Source organism: Mesocricetus auratus, unplaced genomic scaffold, assembly GCF_017639785.1.
Source record: "Mesocricetus auratus isolate SY011 unplaced genomic scaffold, BCM_Maur_2.0 Super-Scaffold_100004, whole genome shotgun sequence".
In the NCBI taxonomy this organism is placed as follows: domain Eukaryota; kingdom Metazoa; phylum Chordata; class Mammalia; order Rodentia; family Cricetidae; genus Mesocricetus; species Mesocricetus auratus.
The window spans coordinates 44,543,981-44,565,670 of record NW_024429189.1 but is presented as its reverse complement, the minus strand read 5'-3'; the positions used below and the strand labels follow the sequence as shown (position 1 = coordinate 44,565,670).

At 44.3% G+C, this 21,690-nt stretch overlaps 3 protein-coding genes across 3 annotated transcripts in view; all 3 read left to right on the top strand.

Annotated features, from left to right (window-relative positions):
- Positions 1-9,161, top strand: part of Pde11a (phosphodiesterase 11A) — a 365,214-nt gene extending 356,053 nt beyond the window's left edge. Inside the window, exon 20 of the mRNA XM_040745629.1 lies at positions 3,870-9,161. Within this exon, the coding sequence (XP_040601563.1) occupies positions 3,870-4,025 (156 nt within the window). The 3' untranslated portion in view covers positions 4,026-9,161. The remainder of the gene's footprint in view (positions 1-3,869) is intronic.
- Positions 9,162-13,254: 4,093 nt separating this feature from the next.
- LOC121140404 (tetratricopeptide repeat protein 30A2-like) lies at positions 13,255-20,193 on the top strand. Its single transcript, XM_040745628.1, has 2 exons — positions 13,255-15,258; positions 18,816-20,193. Exons 1-2 carry the CDS (start codon positions 13,270-13,272, stop codon positions 18,819-18,821), a joined length of 1,995 nt encoding a protein of 664 aa, XP_040601562.1. The 5' UTR covers positions 13,255-13,269; the 3' UTR covers positions 18,822-20,193.
- LOC121140403 (tetratricopeptide repeat protein 30A2) lies at positions 16,805-20,193 on the top strand. The gene has a single exon (XM_040745626.1). It carries the CDS (start codon positions 16,827-16,829, stop codon positions 18,819-18,821), a length of 1,995 nt encoding a protein of 664 aa, XP_040601560.1. The 5' UTR covers positions 16,805-16,826; the 3' UTR covers positions 18,822-20,193.
- Positions 20,194-21,690: the final 1,497 nt, after the last annotated feature.

Here is a 21,690-nt window from a genome sequence, read left to right as displayed (position 1 = left end):
TGTAGGACATACTGTTCTTCGAATGAGGACACAGGGCATACCTAGAGAGTGCATTCTGGAAGACGTGCAGAAACTACTGTGGTTTTAGTCTCCGTTCAACCTTGTGATGAATGGCACCCACCTGCAAAGAGTCTCCATGGAACCATGGTTTTAATCCCCGGCCTAAAAAGTAGGACTCATTAGAAGCATCGTCTTTTAAAGACAAGTACTTCTGCAGCCCCAGGCTTATTCCACTGGTGTTGTATAGGGAAAAGCGGCTATGGCTAACCTTAGTTGTCAATGTGACTGACACAGCCTGGAAGGAGGAAACCGCAACAGAACTGCCCAACCCCCCCCATCAGATTCCCTAGGAGGATGGGCCTGGCTTACATATGAAAAATAGCTGAACAAGCCAGGAGGAGCAAGCCAGTTAGCAACTCTACCTCATGGTCTCTAGTTCAGTTCCTGCCTTGGCTTCCCTTGATGATGAGCTATAGCCTATAAAAATCCCTCTGCGTTTGAGTCTAGCCTAGTCTATACTAGTTCTGGGCTAGCCAAGGCATGGGAAGACACTGCCAAAAAAAAAAAAAAAAAAAAAACAACAACAAAGAAGATGGACTGTCATCCAAGTCCTTTTTTCTACAGCTGGAACTTAAATGTGGCGTTTTCCACAGAGAAAGATTCTACCACTGGGTGATGCCCTTAGCCCTTTATTTCCTCTTTTTTCAAAAATTGGATTATCTAGAATATAAGAGGGCCCCTAGACTCTTTGTTCTATATGGTTTTACTGATTTTTTTATTATTTAGATTTATTCACACACAGATACTTAACAGATGTTTTGCTAATCATATCTTACTGGCTGAATATGTGGAAGTCTTTCATGATAAGCAGTAAGACTTATTAAAATATGGGGAGAAAGAGAGACAAAAGTATTAGGACTAAGGTTGTAGCTCAGAGGTAGAGTACTTGCCCAATATGTACAAGGTCTTGGGTTTGATCCCTAACACTACAGGTAATAAATCAATAAAAAGCTTTAACAGAGAGAAAGAGAACCCTAAACTTTTAGTTGTACAGTCTAAGTTTAAAAACTTTCCATGGAACAGAGAATAACAAGGCTTTCCCAGTTAAGCAGGGTGTTTGTTCTCTATGCCCCGCTGGCGGTAAGATGATTCTCTACTGATATTTAGCCTGAGCTCTCTGAATCTGTTCTAACCCCAGTTCACAGGCAATGTCTTCGGCCCACCCTATAGCGCCCCATCTCTGGGTAGACTGATTCAAAAACTACAGAAGGCTCATGAGCATCCAGTTCTAAGGAGACAGCATACAGTCAGGATTCTCATTCCACAGCCAGCGGCCATCCAGGGCTTCTAAGGTCAGAAGTCAGTCACACCACTTGGAAGTAGGGATTTCTTTTCTTAAAAAAGGATGAATTGAATGCAAAAGAATGGATAGAAAGAGCTATGGCTCAGTTTCACGAGCCTGGTGATCCATCTGTCCTGTCCGATCATGGCTCACATTTCCTCTCTCCTCATCCCCCCATACCCCTCCACTACTCTCTTCCCCACCCTGTTCACTTCACCTCATATCAGTTTCCATACATGCTACTACTAGAGTGAAAACAGATGTCTGAGTTAAAAGGGATACAAGGTTTAAGAGGGCGCAGCTAGGAACGCAGAGAAAGGAAAGTAAGAGGGCTTGCAGACAAACTGACCAGATGCAAGGAAGGGCAGGACTCTGGGCTCGATACCATGTCTTGTCAGCAGGCCCCTCCCCCACACCCAGAAGGACACTAGGTCACTGTCGTCCTTTCATATCGTTCAAGTCTATGTTACTCCATGGGGTTTTTCTAAACTTCTTTATTGAATCTTGGAGGGTTTCACATCATGCACCCCGATTCTGTTCACCTCCAGGTCCCCCCATATTCCCTCTCATCCATGTTGCATCCCCCCACAAGAGAAAACAAAACAAAGTAAGCAAGCAAACAAATAAAAGCAAGAACAACAACAACAAATCCAATAAACAAAACAGAACAAAAACCACACCAGAAACAGAAAAATCTCTGCTTCTCCTTCTCTCCTGCCTCTCCATCCCCTCGTCATCCATCCTGGTGGCAATGGAGGCTTCGGTGAGTCATATAGGATACTCCTTCGACCCATCAGCTTGACTGGCAAATGTTCATTGCATGAGCCATTGGTCTGGTTCAAGGCCTCTGGTTTTTTGGCACACTATCCTCACTGGATCTTCACTGGAGCTCTTCTGGGGTATCCTGTATCTTGGACATCTTGTGGGTATCATTCCTCAGGACCAGTCCCTTCATGAACTCCAGCAGGACCTAGATGCGGCAGATGCTAGGATAGCTCAACCCAAGACCCAGTTGCAGGCCTGGTTGTTAGCCAGACATGACAGACCGAGCCACTAAGGCCCTGGGTGCGGTGGTGGAGTGAGCTCCCCTACACGCATGCCCTCAGGCTAGGTTCATCCACGTGGGAGCCCTCTCTCCTGAGTGTAGGGGCCAACTGTCTTGCTCTAGTGGGCAGTGAGAGGCCAGCTTTCCCAGGGCAGTGAAGGGGGGGGGTTGGTTCAATATAGCCCTCTGGAATGATTCCTAAAGCCTCCTAAGGTGACACTAGCCACAGACACCAGCACAGACCCCGGCTATGGCTGGACCATGAACCTAGACATGGCCCTTGGCAGCAGCTTAGGCCTGGATGACACCTTGGTTCTGGGTGGAAGGAATGTCCACTCAGGTGGAATTGGTTCTGGCAGCCGTGTGGCTGCTGGACACCACCAAGGTCTCAGGTTGTGGCCCCAACCCTGGGCCTCTACGTGACCACTGGTGGCAATGTAGGACCCAGATCTGAGGTCAGACTCCCAGCCACAGTAGACACAATGGACCCCAACATGACTGAGACACTAAGTTGGCCCTTGATCTTGTGTGTCTGCATGGCCTTCGATGGTAGCAGGAACATCGGACATCAGCACAGACTCTGGCTGCAATTTGGCCATGGACCCTGCCCTGGCTCTCAGCTGCAGCTCAGACCTAGACATCACCATGTCACTGAGTAGCAGCACAGGCCACTCAGGGTGCATCCTGGTTCTCAGATACCAACCCAGACTCAGGCGGCTGCTTTGACCACGGGCTTCTTCATGGTTCTAGGTGGCATCTGCTGTGGCGTGGCCAGGCTCCAGCCCAGATCCTGGGCCTCTGTATGGGCCCTAGTGGTAACCTGTGCCACAGAGCTCAACGCAGACCCAGGCTGCAGCTGAACCACAGACCCAGACATTGCCTCAGGCAGCACTTTAGCCTGGTCAAAACCCTTGTTCTGAGTGGCAGCTCCAGGGAGTCACTCCATGGTAATCTGTATGTTCAGCATGGCCACCACCCCTTTTGCTTTTGGAAAATGAGTCCCTCCTCTTGTCTTGGGAATCTCCTGAGTCTTTCTCCTGTGGGAAAGCTCATCAGGCATCTGCGGCAGATGCCATCCCGAGGTTTTTTCGTTTTTTGTTTTTTGTTTTTAATGTAAGTTCGGAGCTTCTGATAGGCAAAACTCTCTCTGGCAGGCGAAGATATGGTCATTAATAGATGAAGGTGAGCGGCATTTTTGTCTTCCTTTTTGTTTGATACTTGTAAACCCAGACGGAGTCTACAAGGCTGCCTTTCCCTCGGGTGGTACACGGCCATCTTGTTTATTTCATTCTCAGCACAGGCTTTATGAATGGAGCATAATAGTGTTGGAGCATGCCTACTTCTCAGAAATAGTTTGTGTTTACCCAAGTAACCGTTTCCTTTCATATAACTGTTCCATGCCCCTTATAAACAGAAGGAGGAAGAGTACACAAATCCCTGAGCCGGATTCCTCTCTCTCCACCTTTTTCTCCTTTGTTCTAGGCCTTGGTGAAGGTCAACGTGAAGCTGAAGCCTATGCTGGATTCAGTGGCTGCCAACCGAAGGAAGTGGGAGGAGTTACATCAAAAAAGACTGCAGGTCTCTGCTGCCTCCCCCGCCCCCTCGAGTTTCACGGCAGCGGGCGAAGACAGACTGTAAACCACCCAGAGCCCGGTGCAACCCTGTGACGTGGAGAGTCCTCTGCAGCCTGAAGGGTCGGCTTCAGCAGCCGCGTGGGCCTTTTCTTTCAGCTCAGACAGTCCTAAAGTGTAGACTGTGTAGGCTGGACCAGGAAGCGCACCCTGAAGTGTGCTTGGCAGCAGCGCAATGGAAGGGTGAGGGACAGAGTCGCGCAGAGAACTTGACCCTCGACTTTCGGTGATGCACCCACAAGGATGGATTTGGATCCACGAGCCTTAGCCCCACTCATTCTGAGTTGAGGGGACACCGTGGTAAAAGTGTCACTGACACTGCTTCATGTAGGGCACTTTTCTGTTATAAGACTTCCCTGTTTTGCAGCTAGCCTCTCCTGGAGCAGGGCTTTGCGCCAGACTGTCTCGATTTGCATCTTGGGTGTTTAATTTCTAATTCAACTATTTCTTAGTGATGTGCCAGACCCTTGGTCTCATTTGGCTGTTGGATGAGCTTCCCTGCCTTATGAACACCAACTAACCCCAATCTTCCCCAAGGGTCCCTAGTAGAAATGCCGTGAGTGTGTTTGTCTAATTGGTGTTACCCAGGATCTGTAACTCTGCAGTGAGATCATGGTTCACTTGGTCAGTTTTTTAATTCGGCCTTCATTGTAGGCCAAGCCTTTTGCTGGGAGGAATGTATTATTAATTTTATTAAAGCAAAAGTGAAGGGGAATTTACAGGCACATGTACCACAAGTGACATGTGAACACTGGAACTGCTTCCAGCAGAGGTGGGGGCGTGGTTTCACTGGTGCAGAGGAGCCCTGTGACTGAGCACGAACTAGCTTGAAAAAGGTTGGGGATAAAATTTAAGGTACCTCAATTTTACATTTTTTTCCTTAAGTGAAAAAAGAATATTCTAGAAAGGCCAGGGGATTACAGGTCTATACAACCTATGTCCTCTAGGAAGTCAGGTCTACAGGTGAAAAAAACAGAGACTATTTTAAATAGGTGTAACTAGAAAGCTGCTTTGATGCTGATTTCAGCTGACACTATGGACAGGGTCCGTCTTCACCCAAAACTACTGGGCTTGCTGTCCTTCCCGTCGCATCATGACTTTGGATAGGTCACTGCATTTCTCTGCTTCTCAGATTGTCAAGTGCATCATCACACTAGGAACTTATCTACAGAAACCTTAATCCTTTGTTCAAACAAACTTTCAAGGACTCCCCAGGACACAAGACAGATGAAAGGTGGGGTCTTCTGTTTGTAGCAGGTCTTGGGGGAGTCCAGAGCCTACAGGTCTTGGGGGAGTCCAGAACCCACAAGTCTTGGGAGAGTCCAGAGCCTACACAAATCATCATCTCTTTGTTCACATACATGGCACTCCAAGAGAGCCTCTGAGCACCCTGAAAATCCCTGGGGCATGGGAAACCTGAGAGTCAGCCCAGTTCTGAACAATAACACGTACAAAACAGTTTTTCTTGCTTTTGCTGATCAGCATCGGTTATTTGCTTTACTCAAATCCAAAAGAAATGGTGGTCAGATATTTGAAGATGGGGGGATAACATGAAGGTACAAAACAGGAGTGGCGTGAGCTGGCAATCAGCATGGAGAAGGCAGCTTTGTTATAGCAAGAAACCAAAAAAAAAAATTATAAACCAGGCAGAGGGTGGGGGCTAGGAGAAGATAGGGGGCTAAGCAGATGGTTAAGACAACGGCTGAGGAGAGGTGAAAGTCAGTCCAAACAAAGAAAAAGGGCACTTACAGCACCCCCTCCAAAAAAAATGAGGGTGCAGAATCATGTCACCAATTGAGCAGGGAAGAGAGACAGTTACATGGGGAGAAAGAAGCTTGACAAAGGAGAGAAGGAAGGGGTGAGTGCACCGAGAAATACCGTTGCTGCCCTTTACAGCCCTGTCTGCAGGGAAGGCTGCAGAGACTAGGGGAGGGAGGTGAGTACAGAAAAAAATGCCTCTGCAGAGCAGGTAAGAGGGGCCTGTGCAGATTTATGGATTTTATTAAGCCAGTTTTCTGAATCACTCTGCTATAAAGGAAAATAGCTTCTGCAGAGCTGTCTCCCTCCTTCAGGTGAGGAACAAAGGATGGGTGGAGACCCCGGTCTGCAAGATCCTGTGTCTGTGGCTGGTTCGGCTGGCTCGGAAGCACTGCAGGTGTGTCTGTGCATGGCACCGCCTCACCACATCAGGTTTATATTGTAGACGGGAACCGAGAATCTGTCCATGTGAGGCTGCAGTGAGCCCACATCTGTTACCCTTCCTAACAGTAAATAAATAGCCAGGGGGAAAAGATGCCAGTCCATGTAAAGCAAAATCTTCAAGGGTGTGCTTTATGATAAAACTGGACCGAGTGTCTTCCAGAGACTGCAGCAGCAATGAGACAGCAGCTCCCTTTCACCCTGGATGTTGATGCTACACAATGCAGGGGGGACATAATTTATAGGCTTCCACTAAGGTTGAGTTTTCCTCTCATCTTCTTGCCTTTTTTATTGGCTTCACTGCACGGTTGCCAATAGCAACATCCGTTGGTAGCACGGGGAGTTCAACACCATTGCAATCTGCCAGATAGTGGAGCCCTGACAATGTCAACCATCAATCAAATAGCTGTTTGTAATTGCCTCCATCTATTTCTCCTGTCTCAAGGTATCTTTCCTTTTGTGGGTCAAGATTCAGAAACTGCTGACTAATGCCCTGGGTCTGTTCCTCCATGACTATGGAGAAGTGGCAGAGATTATTGTAGCCCTCCTGATGCCAAACCCTAGAGGTCAGACTTTGGAATTCTAGGACACATATTTCTTTGCCATGAACGTGATCCTACTTATGTGCGATTCTAGTCTATCTTTCCAAAGCACAGAACAAGGAAATGTCCCACTTTTCACTGTTGCTTCTTGCTGGAGAAAGGCATTTGAAATGTGAGCCCTCTACAAATGAAAAAAAAAAAAACCTCAGGCAGACAAGACTGTCTGACTGTCTGCTTCCTCGGGTCTCTTGGCATGATCAGCTGAGATGACACATCCTACTTTTGTATAAGATGTATTTTTTCAGAAATTGTATCCATTCATGTTAGTGAGTATATAGCTAATAGCTGCACAACCTACAACACAGCTGGGGATGCTGGTGGGTGAGTTCAGCTTGGCAAACCACCAAGGGTCCCTACCAGTACACAGCAGACCATCCTAGGCGATGGGCCTGTGACTTGGGACTCTGCAGGCTTCAGGTTTCTATCTGTTAACTGAAAGCCCCAACTTTCCTTCAGTTTCTGCATCAAAGGACCAAGCTATGCTTTGCTTATGGAATTTCATCTAGGTAATTTCCTTCTTTCTGCTTCTCAAATAAAACAGAAGCAAACCTGAGAGAGTTCTCTTTACCCTGAAGACATATGTAAGCATTTCCGTATAGAGGGAGTAGACACAAAAGACAACCTTCCTACAAAGTGTCTGAGCCAGCCTCTAATGAATGGGAATGATGCTGTCATCAACACTTGCTTGTGTGTTTTCTCTTATGTCAAAAAGAACAGCTTCCGATTATCTCATGTCGTCGAATCCCAAATGGGAATCATTAGTGTAAAAGTGAGTTTGTAAAGAGGACCAAGAAAAGTAAAAATTGTACATGACTTTTCTGTTTCTGAAACCTGGGGGTATACCTGCTTTCAGGTACTTTAGGTTTGTAAATATCTTGGAGTAAAAATGATCTTAGCATTTTTTATTAGTGCAGTAACAGTAGTATGTTTCTGGAATTCAGTTGCTTTTTCTGTATATCAAAATTTAGCATACTTTAGATACTTAAGTCATTAGACTGGTTTTACTCAGTTTACTTTGCTGTACTACTATTTTTAAAACCCTTTCTCCTACTGAACCTAGTAAGTTGCAGAAAGACAAAAAAAATTCGTAACCTCCAGTAATAGGAACAATTCCTCTCAAGTGCTGCAGAAATCTAACATGTTTGGATGAAATTAAACATAAAGAAAACTGTGTGGCAGTGGGGGAAAATGACAAAAAGATTCATTAAAGCAACTAAATGTGACCTAACTTGGGACTCTAAAAGCTTTGCTACGCCTCCTTTAGTGAGTTCCTAATGCTTCATAGTAACATAGTTATTCCACCATGCCGTGTGAAGATCTCTCAAACCCCAAATGAACTAAGAATTTAAAGGTTGAGTCTGGCCACTAGAAGTCACACACTTCCTAAGTCAGCGGTTCTCAACCTGTGGGTCAAAACCCCATTGGAGATCAAATATCAGATATTTACATTACTCCTCTGAACAGTAGCAAATTTACAGTTATGAAGTAGCAACAAAAGAGATTTTATGGTTGGAGTCACCACAACACAAGGAACTGTATTAAAGGGTCACAGCATTAGGAAGGTTGAGAACCCTCGTCCTAAGCGAACAACGATAGAACATGGATGGCAAAAATCAAACAAGGTGTGTCTGGGGAATTCCATGAATGGCATGAGATTTAGCAGTGCTGAGTGCTGTGCGCGCACAGTCTGTGTCACCCCTTTCCCCCAGCTAGTGACTTTAGGTTGTGCACACTTTGATTTTGAATGTCCTTGCATGTTTGTGCACCTCTCAGCAGCACTAGAGACAAATGATCTATGTATCAATCTATAACAACCAATGCTATTGAATGTATACACTGGTGCAAAAATGTTTGTTTTATTAAGTAAATGAACTACATGCTGTGAAAAAGAAAAGTGTCTTCTTCAAAACCATCATTTGTCTGTGTTCATTTCTGTGTAGATGTGTGTTGGAGAGCTCATTTTTCTTTTGCTTTGGTGTAGATTTAGATTAACTCATATTTAGAGCAATTTTAAAGTGAAGCACAGTGTGGAGATAGAAGTCTAGTTTATTGAATCCCATTCCCTTGGAGGGCCATTGCTTTTGCCATTTTATTTTGATTTACACTGATCTAAAAGAGGGTCCCCTACTGACTTGTTTCCTAATTATTGTTGTTTTACACAAAAGAAGGGAAATATGTTATGTGAAGCCCCTCTCTCTGTGTAGTTGCAGGCTAATACTATATTGTAAGGACACTTGGTTAAACCGCTACTTGGCCATTTCAGAAGCAACTACCCACCGCTTTGAAACGGACTGCTTTAAGAAAACGAAAACTTGTTTTTAATAAAATGCTTAATGTTTAACTAACATTCTGTAATAATCTTTGTGTTGAGGGTGCAGGCATTCTAATACCTAGAATTTAATCGTGACAATTTAATTCATTAACTTTGGTCAGTGTTGGCTGTTTGTGGGAGAGCGATACTGGGACCTCATTTTTTAAATAAAAGATTTCTCGAATTACTGAAGGTTTTCTGGAAGTAGGAGAATTCTGCTCCCAAAAGCTAGGTCTCTGCGTCCATTACGTATTGCTTAAATTGGCGTGGGCAGTTACACGGGGAGGGGGGTGCTGACAGCCACAGTGATGTGATACAATTATACAATGGCTTCGGTGCTCAAGCTTTAAAATCCTTGCATCACCGTGCCTGTTCTGTTACAATGAATTGCAACAAACAATCCAAAGCCAATTCAAACGGCAGGGGAGGAGACACCCAGGAAGAGCAGGAAGAGGTGCAGTGTGGCCCTCTACTGGACAGTGTAAGCAATCACTAGGGCTGCCTGATGCAGCCACTGGCTTCTTTGTGAATTGCAGCCTCCAACTCTAGCATGAATTGGAAATAAGAATCTCTAAGCCACAGAAAGTCTGTGGGGACTAATGACGGAATTCAGGCAAAGCGAGCCTGGTGATGAAAGTACTGCATAAGCGCTGCAGCTTGGAGTAGCTCTTAGAAAGTCTGGTCCAGGGACTGGAGAGATGGCTCAGTGGTTAAGAGCTCTTCCGGAGGACCTGGTTTCAATTCCCAGCACCTGTGTGGCATCTTACGGCCGTCTGTAACTTCTCTTCCAGGGGATTCAGTGCCCACATACAAACATTCTACGGGCAAAACACCAATGTACATAGAATAAAAATAAATGCATTTAAAAAAAAAGAAAGGTTGCTCCATTGTTTTACAAATTAGTATCCACAATTTTGCCTTCCCCACTAATCCCTTTTATAAACCACAACACTACTGCACAATGGAGATAGGTTAACTTAGTGACACTGTAAACCTTAAAATATAAGCTACGTGATCATAATCAAAGTCCATTCAAGAGAGAGATCTTGTTTAGACACTAAGATTCCCCTGAAAGGTGAGCCCTAGTGAGATGAAATGTTTATCCAGCTAAGCAGGCGGCCCCAAGGCTTCAAAGCACTGAACTCAGGCTCCTAAGAGTCAGTCAACAACCTTGCAAATCTGGCACTAATTTATTCATTGCTTCCCTGTTCAGAGTGGAGACGGGGTTGAGAAGACTAGAATTCTATGGGACTGAGCTCCCAAACTGGCCATCCTGAAGAAAATGGCCAGGGGAAAGAAAACAGTAACTTTGCAAAGGACTTCCTTTGCCAAGGAAAATTCTTATACAAGGTTGTGCGTGCAACACTAATGCATGAACAATGTACCAACCACAAATGATTGTGTTCATTGGGTAAGAAAACATACTTTTCAGCTAGTTGTAAAAGAGAATGTGCAATACATCATACATTTGATCACTTTGTATTTTGGCAGGAAGATCTGAAGTATGCTAAACATGCTTTTAGCTCTGATTTTTTTTTTTGCCTAAATTGAACTCTTCCTGGTAACCATGTCTCCCTTAGTCTGTCAATCATTAACTCCATTACACATGTCTAGCACACTTTATAAACACTACCACATGTCCTCTTGCTGAGGATAGCATTGGCTTTTCAAGACCCCATTGTAACCCCCACAAAAATATGATCTTTTATACTTCATAATCTTCTACCCAGTTTTGCTTTCCAGACTTTCCATCATTAACTAAAGGACATCCTTTCATTCCCCATCCAAAAAAACAATGAAACTATTCCCCAACTGCCTATCAGTGACCAAATAAAAGCCTGCCTCTCTCAGCAGCGGTTATGGTCATGCCAGTTTCACAGTGGGATTGGGGCACTCATTGCATTTGAAAATGACCCTGCCCTCCATCTGTCTAAGCCAAACGCCCTGCTCTTTTCAAGCCAGACCACTGGGGTAGCAGCCCACGAAATGAGGAGGAGGACACAGAACGTCCCTCCGCCTGTGCACGTCAACTGCCGTGCTCACGGGCAGGCACTAACACAGAGAGGAGAAACCCAGGTGACCCCTGTGGGTAGCCTAGAAATTTGGGGGAAAGCCAGCTGTCCTTTCATTTTTTTCTGTGGGTTCTAGAAAGTCATCTGAAGGTGGATGGTTTCATAATGTGTAAGTACAGCTTTGCAAACAGAGAGAAACTGAAGGGATAAAAGGGCATTTCTTATTTCCATGGTTACTAAATTTAATGCCAGCTTATTCAAGATAACAGGCTACGCATAAAGATTTTTAAATATTGAGTGTCAGTTTTGAGGGAACAAATGTCCGGCAGGCCACTGGTTGTAAAGGAGAAGATGCATTGTATTTGTTAAGATTAGAGCATCAGAGGTCACATCCCCGACCCCAGACTTTACCTAAGAGGATACACTAGGAATCGGGGTAAAAGAAGGCTCAGAAGGGGATTCAGAAGTACTCCTCTGTGGAGACCTCTGGTGAGCCAAAGACCCACTCTACCACATATGAAATGGGTACAATTTTCCTTCCTTCTTATGGATTTCATTAAATGTTCTTTGTCTGATGGCATCCAAGAAGTCACATAGCTTCTAATTCTCAGCAAGACTGAAGGATGAAAAAGTACATGAAGTCAGTCTTTCTACGGCATGAGCAATTGTACACCTACTCAAGTCTTTGTGATGCTGGGTAACTAGGAGCTATGCAACGCCTACTGGTCACTGTACATCTGAAGCTGCAGGTGAGGCATGAATGTCTGAAGTCTACTGCCCATACCAATTTAGTTGGTTGTTTCTATTTTTAAGAGTAATCTTTCCTCATACACATTGGTAGTAGTTTACAAATTATCAGAAATGTGTTTTGAAGTATTTGCCACTCGCTGTTTCCCAAGGAACTTAATTCTTGGTTATCATGGTTCAACCCCTATGGTGGTTTGAATAAGAGTGTCCCTCATAGGCTCACAGGTCTGAATACTTAGTCGCCAGTTGGTAGAATTGTTTAGGAATGTGTCACTGGAGATGGGCATTAAGATTTCAAAAGATTCCCACCATTCCAGGGTCAGATTCTCTGCCTCCAATTTGGAAATCAATAGGGATGATGGAAGGTTCTTCTGCCCAGAATTCTGGGTTGGGAACTCAAGTATGACTCTTTCAAAAGGTTTGTTGTAGTCATTTCTGGGAGATAATTGGAAATGCCTGATTTGATGCTCTCGTGTATCTGCTTCATGGCACTTGTTATTTTACTTGGAACAGTTACCCAACAAGATGCTCTGTTCTGCCAGGGATTCTCACTGGGAATTCCAGCTAACCTCCTCAATGGACTTTTCCTAGGTGATTTCAACTAAATATTTGTAAGCTCTAATTTCATTATATTGAATTATCTATCCGATGTTTATGCTACTTCCTACTTATTCTTTTACTTGCTACGTTCTCAATAAACTGATTTTAAAACAAAAGCCGCTGTTATAGATCATCTTCTAGTTGGTACAAAATATGTGATCACTGTGTGGTTCTACTAAGAACCGCACTTAGATCAGCACAAATCATAATTCTAGGAGATTTCAAAGTATGCGAAACAAAAAAATCAGTGCCAAAAAACTGTGTATATACCTCAAAAACAACTCATGTACAAGCCCTACACAGACCACTGAGGTTGTAATATCTATCCAGCAAGCAACACTTTATTTTGACCTCTCATTACATGCCCAAATGGCTTTGTATAATGTTTTCATAGTCGGATACACAAACAAACAATCAAACAAAAATAACCTATAAAGGAGTCAGATTACTCCAAAAGTACACAGGGTTTAAGCGTCTTGAAAGGAGACTACAATTCCCAGAATGCAAAGTGGCTCCGTCCCATAGGGAAGTGACAATGGTGTGTGCCTGGAGAAAACAAGAATATATATGTTTGGATTGTTTGAAGCTATTCCCTCGCTGACTTCTGTTTCTACTCAGATTGTACTTATATAACACATAACGAAAATTCAGGGATTTTGTTTATGTTTCCTTTTGGTGCCTAATGGATTATCTCTACCTCAAGGCGACGCCCGAGCCATAAACTTCCGTTTCCGGTTACCTAGTTGCCTTGGAAACTAGCACGCGGTAGTTTTGGCGGTGATGGCTTGGCTAAGCAACTCTAAGATCCCCGACGGTGAATTCACTGCGGTGGTGTACCGGCTCATCCGCGACTCCCGCTACTCAGAGGCGGTGCAGCTGCTGGGCGCCGAGCTGCAGCGGAGTCCCCGGAGCCGCGCCGGGCTGTCCCTCCTGGCCTACTGCTACTACCACCTGCAGGAGTTCGAGCTCGCTGCAGAGTGCTATGAGCAACTGAGCCAGATGCACCCGGAGCTCGAGCAGTACCGCCTGTACCAGGCCCAGGCGCTGTACAAGGCCTGCCTGTATCCAGAGGCCACGCGGGTCGCCTTCCTTCTGGACAACCCCACCTATTATAGCCGGGTCCTTCGTCTCCAAGCTGCTATCAAGTACAGTGAGGGCGACCTGCCAGGAGCCAGGAGCCTGGTGGAGCAGCTGCTGAGTGGGGAAGCTGGAGAAGACAGTGGAGGGGAGAATGACCCAGATGGTCTGGTCAACATGGGTTGTCTGCTCTACAAGGAGGGACACTATGAAGCTGCCTGTTCCAAGTTCTTAGCGGCCCTGCAGGCTTCTGGCTACCAGCCCGACCTTTCCTACAACCTGGCTTTGGCATATTACAGCAGTCGGCAGTATGCCCCTGCTCTAAAGCATATCGCCGATATCATTGAGCATGGCATCCGTCAACACCCAGAGCTAGGTGTGGGCATGACCACTGAAGGCATTGATGTTCGCAGTGTGGGCAACACCGTAGTCCTTCACCAGACTGCTCTGGTTGAAGCCTTCAACCTCAAGGCAGCCATAGAGTACCAACTGAGAAACTATGAGGTAGCCCAAGAAACCCTCACTGACATGCCACCAAGAATGGAGGAAGAGTTGGACCCTGTGACCCTGCACAACCAGGCTCTGATGAACATGGATGCCAGGCCTACAGAGGGCTTTGAAAAGCTCCAGTTCCTGCTCCAGCAGAACCCCTTTCCCCCAGAGACCTTTGGCAACCTGTTGCTGCTCTACTGTAAATATGAGTATTTTGACCTGGCAGCTGATGTCCTGGCAGAAAATGCCCACTTGACCTACAAGTTCCTCACACCCTATCTTTATGACTTCTTGGATGCCATGATCACTTGCCAGACAGCTCCTGAAGAGGCTTTCATAAAGCTTGATGGGCTGGCAGGCATGCTGACTGAGCAGCTCAGGAGACTCACCATACAAGTACAGGATGCAAGACACAACAGAGATGATGAAGTTGTCATAAAGGCTGTGAATGAATATGATGAAACTCTTGAGAAGTATATCCCTGTACTGATGGCCCAGGCAAAAATCTACTGGAATCTTGAAAACTACCCCATGGTGGAGAAGATCTTCCGCAAATCTGTGGAATTCTGTAATGACCATGATGTGTGGAAGCTGAACGTGGCCCATGTTCTCTTCATGCAGGAGAACAAATACAAGGAGGCCATTGGCTTCTATGAGCCCATCGTCAAGAAGAACTATGATAACATCCTGAGTGTCAGCGCTATTGTGTTAGCCAACCTCTGTGTGTCCTACATCATGACAAGTCAAAACGAGGAAGCTGAGGAGCTGATGAGGAAGATTGAAAAGGAGGAGGAACAGCTCTCCTATGACGACCCAGACAAGAAAATCTACCACCTTTGCATTGTGAATCTGGTGATAGGAACACTTTACTGTGCCAAAGGAAACTATGACTTTGGCATCTCTCAGGTTATCAAGAGCCTGGAGCCTTACCATAAGAAGCTAGGAACTGATACGTGGTATTATGCCAAAAGATGCTTCCTGTCCTTGCTAGAAAACATGTCAAAGCACATGATCGTGCTGAGGGACACTGTCATTGAAGAATGTGTGCAGTTCCTAGAGCACTGTGAAATTTTTGGCAGGAACATCCCTGCTGTCATAGAGCAGCCCTTGGAGGAAGAGAGGATACACACTGGGAAGAATACAGTCACCTATGAGTCCAGACAGTTGAAAGCTCTGATTTATGAGATCATAGGGTGGAACATGTAGTAATTTCTCCCAGTGACTTTTATTTTTAAAGCTCTGTTATCTTGGCATTGTGTTTTCTCTCTAAGCTTTAGCATCTTCACACTTTTTACATGGTGTGCATTGTTTACCTTAAATGTATATTCAATTGGATATAGCTTTTCCTGATGAAAAACTTCACCAAATGAACATAATGAGTACAGAAGCATGTATTTCACCTTTCAGAACTGAGTGGAGGAAGTCCTTTCATTTTTGTTTTACTTCGTACTTTATTGTGTCTGTGAAGAGCATTACATCCATGGAGGACATGTGTCGACCCTGGACCTTAGTTATTGTACATTGGATTTTGGAAGTAATTTCAGGGAATACACATTCCGCTTTAGTTTACTCTCATGGTTATTTTATTTGTAGTGTAGAAGTTTTGCATACTTTAGATTTTAAAGTTTGTTTTGTTTTATGGAGTTCTAGAGAGTTTGTTTTCTTTTACGAAAGTTTTCATGGTCTTAGTGGTTTTTCTTAGTATGTGCAGAATTTATTGTGAAATTTTCTTCCTAAGTAAAAGTGTAGTTCTGTGGTTTGAAGATAATAAATAATTGACAGATATCTGACATTTTTACTGTTCATGATTGACCTTTGGCAATGATTGATAATACACGTCATTTTAAAAGTCAATATTTAATTTCTATACTTATGCAGCAAATTAGGAGACAATGCTCGGATTCCTTATACCAGCTTGGGAAAGAGAAATATACTTTGTTCTATTATTTGGCATTATTGAGTCTCTACTGAAATTGGTGGTACATAAGTACTGATATATGAAATTATGTTTATATAATTTTAAACCGTATTGAGCCTATCCTGCATTATTTTTTTGTATTTGTTTTACCAGTTTCACGGCCACAGCCTTCTCAGCGAGCTCTCTGGGGAACCCGATGGTGTTTGCTGTTCACTGTTCTCATGCACTCCGCTTAGTACAAACATAAAGGTCTTTACCCTTGTTTTCACCAGCCCTGTTAGTCTTTTGTTCTCAATAACGCCAGTCTGTCTTAGAGAACATCAAAAAAGGTAGGCCTTGAAAATCCTTACGATGCAACATCAGCTTTCTACTGAAAGGTAAAGATTGTTGCTATAATGAAATACTTTTTTTTCCCTCAAGAAGGAATTAGTCGTATGTATACAGGAGTTACATATATATTATATATGAGGTATGGCATATACTATAAACATTCAGACACACAATGATGTCTTTAGGTAGAGAAATACTAGCAAGTGGGTCAAAGAATAGACTAAAGGGTTTTTTTTTCTAATTTACTGCACTTCACATTATTATTTCACCTGTACCTGTTCGCTCAAGATGTGATGGTTTCATATCTGAAAGAAACACAGAGGAATATTAAAATGCTGCTTTGTGTTCGGGAACTTCTCTGTTTGCGTTAAGTGCAAGAAACAGTCACAGTCTTTTGAACACCAGGCGGGCTCCTTTTGGTACAAAGCAACTTCCGGGATACGTTAAGAAGCTTCTCCAGACTTCCCTTTCCGTTAGCTTGTTGCCCTGGGAACCAGTACACTCACCAGTCTTGGCAGTTATGGCGGGTCTGAGCGGCTCACAGATCCCCGACGGTGAGTTCACTGCGGTGGTGTACCGGCTCATCCGCGACTCCCGCTACTCAGAGGCGGTGCAGCTGCTGGGCGCCGAGCTGCAGCGGAGTCCCCGGAGCCGCGCCGGGCTGTCCCTCCTGGCCTACTGCTACTACCACCTGCAGGAGTTCGAGCTCGCTGCAGAGTGCTATGAGCAACTGAGCCAGATGCACCCGGAGCTCGAGCAGTACCGCCTGTACCAGGCCCAGGCACTGTACAAGGCCTGCCTGTATCCAGAGGCCACGCGGGTCGCCTTCCTTCTGGACAACCCCACCTATTATAGCCGGGTCCTTCGTCTCCAAGCTGCTATCAAGTACAGTGAGGGCGACCTGCCAGGAGCCAGGAGCCTGGTGGAGCAGCTGCTGAGTGGGGAAGCTGGAGAAGACAGTGGAGGGGAGAATGACCCAGATGGTCTGGTCAACATGGGTTGTCTGCTCTACAAGGAGGGACACTATGAAGCTGCCTGTTCCAAGTTCTTTGCAGCCCTGCAGGCTTCTGGCTACCAGCCTGATGTATCTTACAACCTGGCTTTAGCTTGTTATAGCAACAGGCACTATGCCCCTGCTCTAAAGCATATCGCCAATATCATTGAGCGTGGCATCCGTCAACACCCAGAGCTAGGTGTGGGCATGACCACTGAAGGCATTGATGTTCGCAGTGTGGGCAACACCGTAGTCCTTCACCAGACTGCTCTGGTTGAAGCCTTCAACCTCAAGGCAGCCATAGAGTACCAACTGAGAAACTATGAGGCAGCTCAGGAAGCCCTCACTGACATGCCACCCAGGGCAGAGGAAGAGTTGGACCCTGTGACCCTGCACAACCAGGCTCTGATGAACATGGATGCCAGGCCTACAGAGGGCTTTGAAAAGCTCCAGTTCCTGCTCCAGCAGAACCCCTTTCCCCCAGAGACCTTTGGCAACCTGTTGCTGCTCTACTGTAAATATGAGTATTTTGACCTGGCAGCTGATGTCCTGGCAGAAAATGCCCACTTGACCTACAAGTTCCTCACACCCTATCTCTATGACTTCTTGGATGCCATGATCACTTGCCAGACAGCTCCTGAAGAGGCTTTCATAAAGCTTGATGGGCTGGCAGGCATGCTGACTGAGCAGCTCAGGAGACTCACTAAGCAAGTACAAGAAGCAAGACACAACAGGGATGATGAAGTTGTCATAAAGGCTGTGAATGAATATGATGAAACTCTTGAGAAGTATATCCCTGTACTGATGGCCCAGGCAAAAATCTACTGGAATCTTGAAAACTACCCCATGGTGGAGAAGATCTTCCGCAAATCTGTGGAATTCTGTAATGACCATGATGTGTGGAAGCTGAACGTGGCCCATGTTCTCTTCATGCAGGAGAACAAATACAAGGAGGCCATTGGCTTCTATGAGCCCATCGTCAAGAAGAACTATGATAACATCCTGAGTGTCAGCGCTATTGTGTTAGCCAACCTCTGTGTGTCCTACATCATGACAAGTCAAAACGAGGAAGCTGAGGAGCTGATGAGGAAGATTGAAAAGGAGGAGGAACAGCTCTCCTATGGCGACCCAGACAAGAAAATCTACCACCTTTGCATTGTGAATCTGGTGATAGGAACACTTTACTGTGCCAAAGGAAACTATGACTTTGGCATCTCTCGGGTTATCAAGAGCCTGGAGCCTTACCATAAGAAGCTAGGAACTGACACGTGGTATTATGCCAAAAGATGCTTCCTGTCCTTGCTAGAAAACATGTCAAAGCATACAATCATGCTGAGGGACACTGTCATTGAAGAATGTGTGCAGTTCCTAGAGCACTGTGAAATTTTTGGCAGGAACATCCCTGCTGTCATAGAGCAGCCCTTGGAGGAAGAGAGGATGCACACTGGGAAGAATACAGTCACCTATGAGTCCAGACAGTTGAAAGCTCTGATTTATGAGATCATAGGGTGGAACATGTAGTTACTTTTGAAAAGGTCATTAGACTTTATTTCAAATCTGTATTTTACTTTTTGTTTTCCTCTGCATTTTTATGCTTATTTCAGTTTTGACTCTTTTAAAGCTATAACAGAACAGTCTTTGCGCCCTTGTAACCACTGTGATATAGGCTCCCTATTTTCTTACTATGAGCCATAGTCCACATTGCTGCCACAACATCCCTACTGAGGCAGAAACCTTCACAGCACTTAGTGTTTCGACTTTGGGCTGGAAAGGGGTCTTAGCCTTTGTCAGTTACTAGTGTACAGTGTAGTGAGACTACCATGTAGACCTAGTAGCTGGGCCACAGCAAACCTCTCTTCATCAGCAGAGAAACAGAAGGCAGAGTGTTCTCTTGGTACATTATGCTGCCCAATAAATCGAATTCTTAGCCATTTGCCTCCAGGTTTTTTGTTTCTTGGTTGATTTGTGTGTTGGTTGGTCTTGTTTGGGGCCTTTCTGTTAACTGTTGTTTGAGTTCATTCACTTTCTGGACCCCAATAAAAATCAAAGTCTAGTTTGGACCAAGTCTAAGTCTTTTTGAAAGTACAAGTACTAACAGAATCATTATCTTAGGTTCTTTTCTGGTTATTTTTAGCCAGTGGCTTCATTTTTCTTTCATGATGTGCTTGGTTAGTTAGTTATTATGTTTTGCAATCAACATTTCATTTCTTTACAAGTACTAAGTGTGGAAGTTTTTTTTAAAAGTGTGTGTGTAGGCATGTGGGTGCCATGGTGTATTTGTAGAAGTCAGAACAACTTTTGGGAGGTTTCCCCTTTCTGCCATGAGTCTTGTAGATTGAACTCAAGTCATCAGACTTACCCAGCAAGCACTTTTACCCACTGAGCCCTTTGGAAGCTCAGGTTTAGAAGCTTTGCAAAGTTTTTAGTTTAGAGAGAAGTGTTGAACTGAAAATGAAAACATTTGCAGACTTTCTGCACTCTGTGGGTCTTAAACAATTCTTACTCCTGGGGGTCTTACAACACTTTCAGCTACTAGACCCCTTCTCCAATTACTTTTGGCAACAGCATCTATTTCAGTAAAATATATACAAAGGAAGCCTGCCTTCCTTAATACCCTAGAATGATGAGCCTGGCCAAAAGGAAATACATGACTGCCTCTCAAAGTAATGTATTCTAGTACTTGGTTTACAGAAAATGTTTACTACTAGGGGAAATGTTATAACTTGCTGCTTACTAAAAAAGACTGAAGGTTCTGTTTTTACAAGATGTTTTTGCTTACAACTCTAGCTGTGAATGTATACAAGGCAGTCCCTCTTTTCTGTTACCATTGTACGTAAACTATGTATTGTGTTAATATTTAGAAACAATAAAATTCTCATAATTTCCCTTTTCAGTTGATCTAATAATGCATATCTTTATTGGAGAATGAGAGATTTATTCTTAATTAGTCCTGAAAATGATAAACTACCTTTTGGTTCAGCATTTTTATTGATGAACTATTATAGTGTGCCTATCGACACATGTACAAACACACAATTATTCTTGGAATAAAAATGAAACTCTCCAGCCCCTGAAGTGAGGTCCCCAGCTGCCAGTCTGCCAGATATCTGGAAATAGAGAAGCAGGTGAAGTGAAGATGTAATAGAGATTTAACTATGTGATATACTTCACTGCCCACCTTGGATCCCCTTCCTGTCTACATCTCAACAGTTAATCAAATGTTCTGCCTTTAACAGAGCAAAAGTAATGGATCGCAGAGAGAGAGTAACAGATGCCAGTACCATTCTGTAACCAACTCACCGAATCGGATCATCCATCCTTACACTTTCATTTTACTTAATACAAAGAAGGGGCATGCAGGCTCGCCTAAAGGACACAGTCACCTACAGCAGGAGGACAGTCTCCATTCGTAAAGCTTTCTCACGGAGTGCTTTCTTTTCCTGCCTTGAAAGATTTATTTAAGAGGTAGTGGTGTTTCCTGCTGCAGAATGTACCTCATGGTAAATGAAAATCTATCTTCCTTACCAGCCTCCTTTTCCTAGTTTATCTTCTCCTGCTTGTCAATTATGAGGGACACTGTCCTGACAGCAGCTCAATGCACAGCCAGGTGTAAAGCATACACACTGGCCTTTAGCAGTAGGTGCCTGGCAGATGAGCTTTCTGATTCCAAGGTGACACTAGAAGTTCTTTAACCATGTATTTTTGTAAATTGTGGTAGCATTTTTTACAGAAAAGGTTACTTTAAGAGGATTCACCAAAAATGTAATTCCATATAATTGGTGGAGCACATGGAACTTCATATTTGCAGTGATCTCCATTTCCTTTCAGACACTTTAATGCTAGTAAGAAAACAGTGACAGCTTTAAATGTGCAGACTTTTTATATTTGAAATGCTCTGAGTATCACAGATGACATATAATAAAATCTAGAGGATATTTGCTTTCCTGTATCCATAAAAATCTTGCAGTGAAATACAGGACCAGACATCAGCCAGATGTGATTGATTTATTATCCACAGAGTATTTACTATCGCCTTGGGCCACAAGCCTCTGCAGGATGACTAGACTTGAATCTGCTATTAGTTGAGGTTATATAGTTGTCTGAGTAAATCTGCTCCCTTGGACTTGATCCTAGATTGATCCACCACAGACTCTTGTTGCAGCATCACAACATATTTGAATTGGAATCATCTTCATAAGGAAAAATTATCAGAATTTGGAGGAATAAGCTTCATAGTGAAAATTACTGAGAAAACCGAGATGTGCATTTGTAGCATGACAAGAGTTTGTGGCTAAAGGAGGCCTTGCCAATCAGCTGGCTGTAACTATGATTAGGTGAACAAGTAAAAAGAACCCACATTCTGGCCCCAAAGTGAAATTTGCATGCTCCA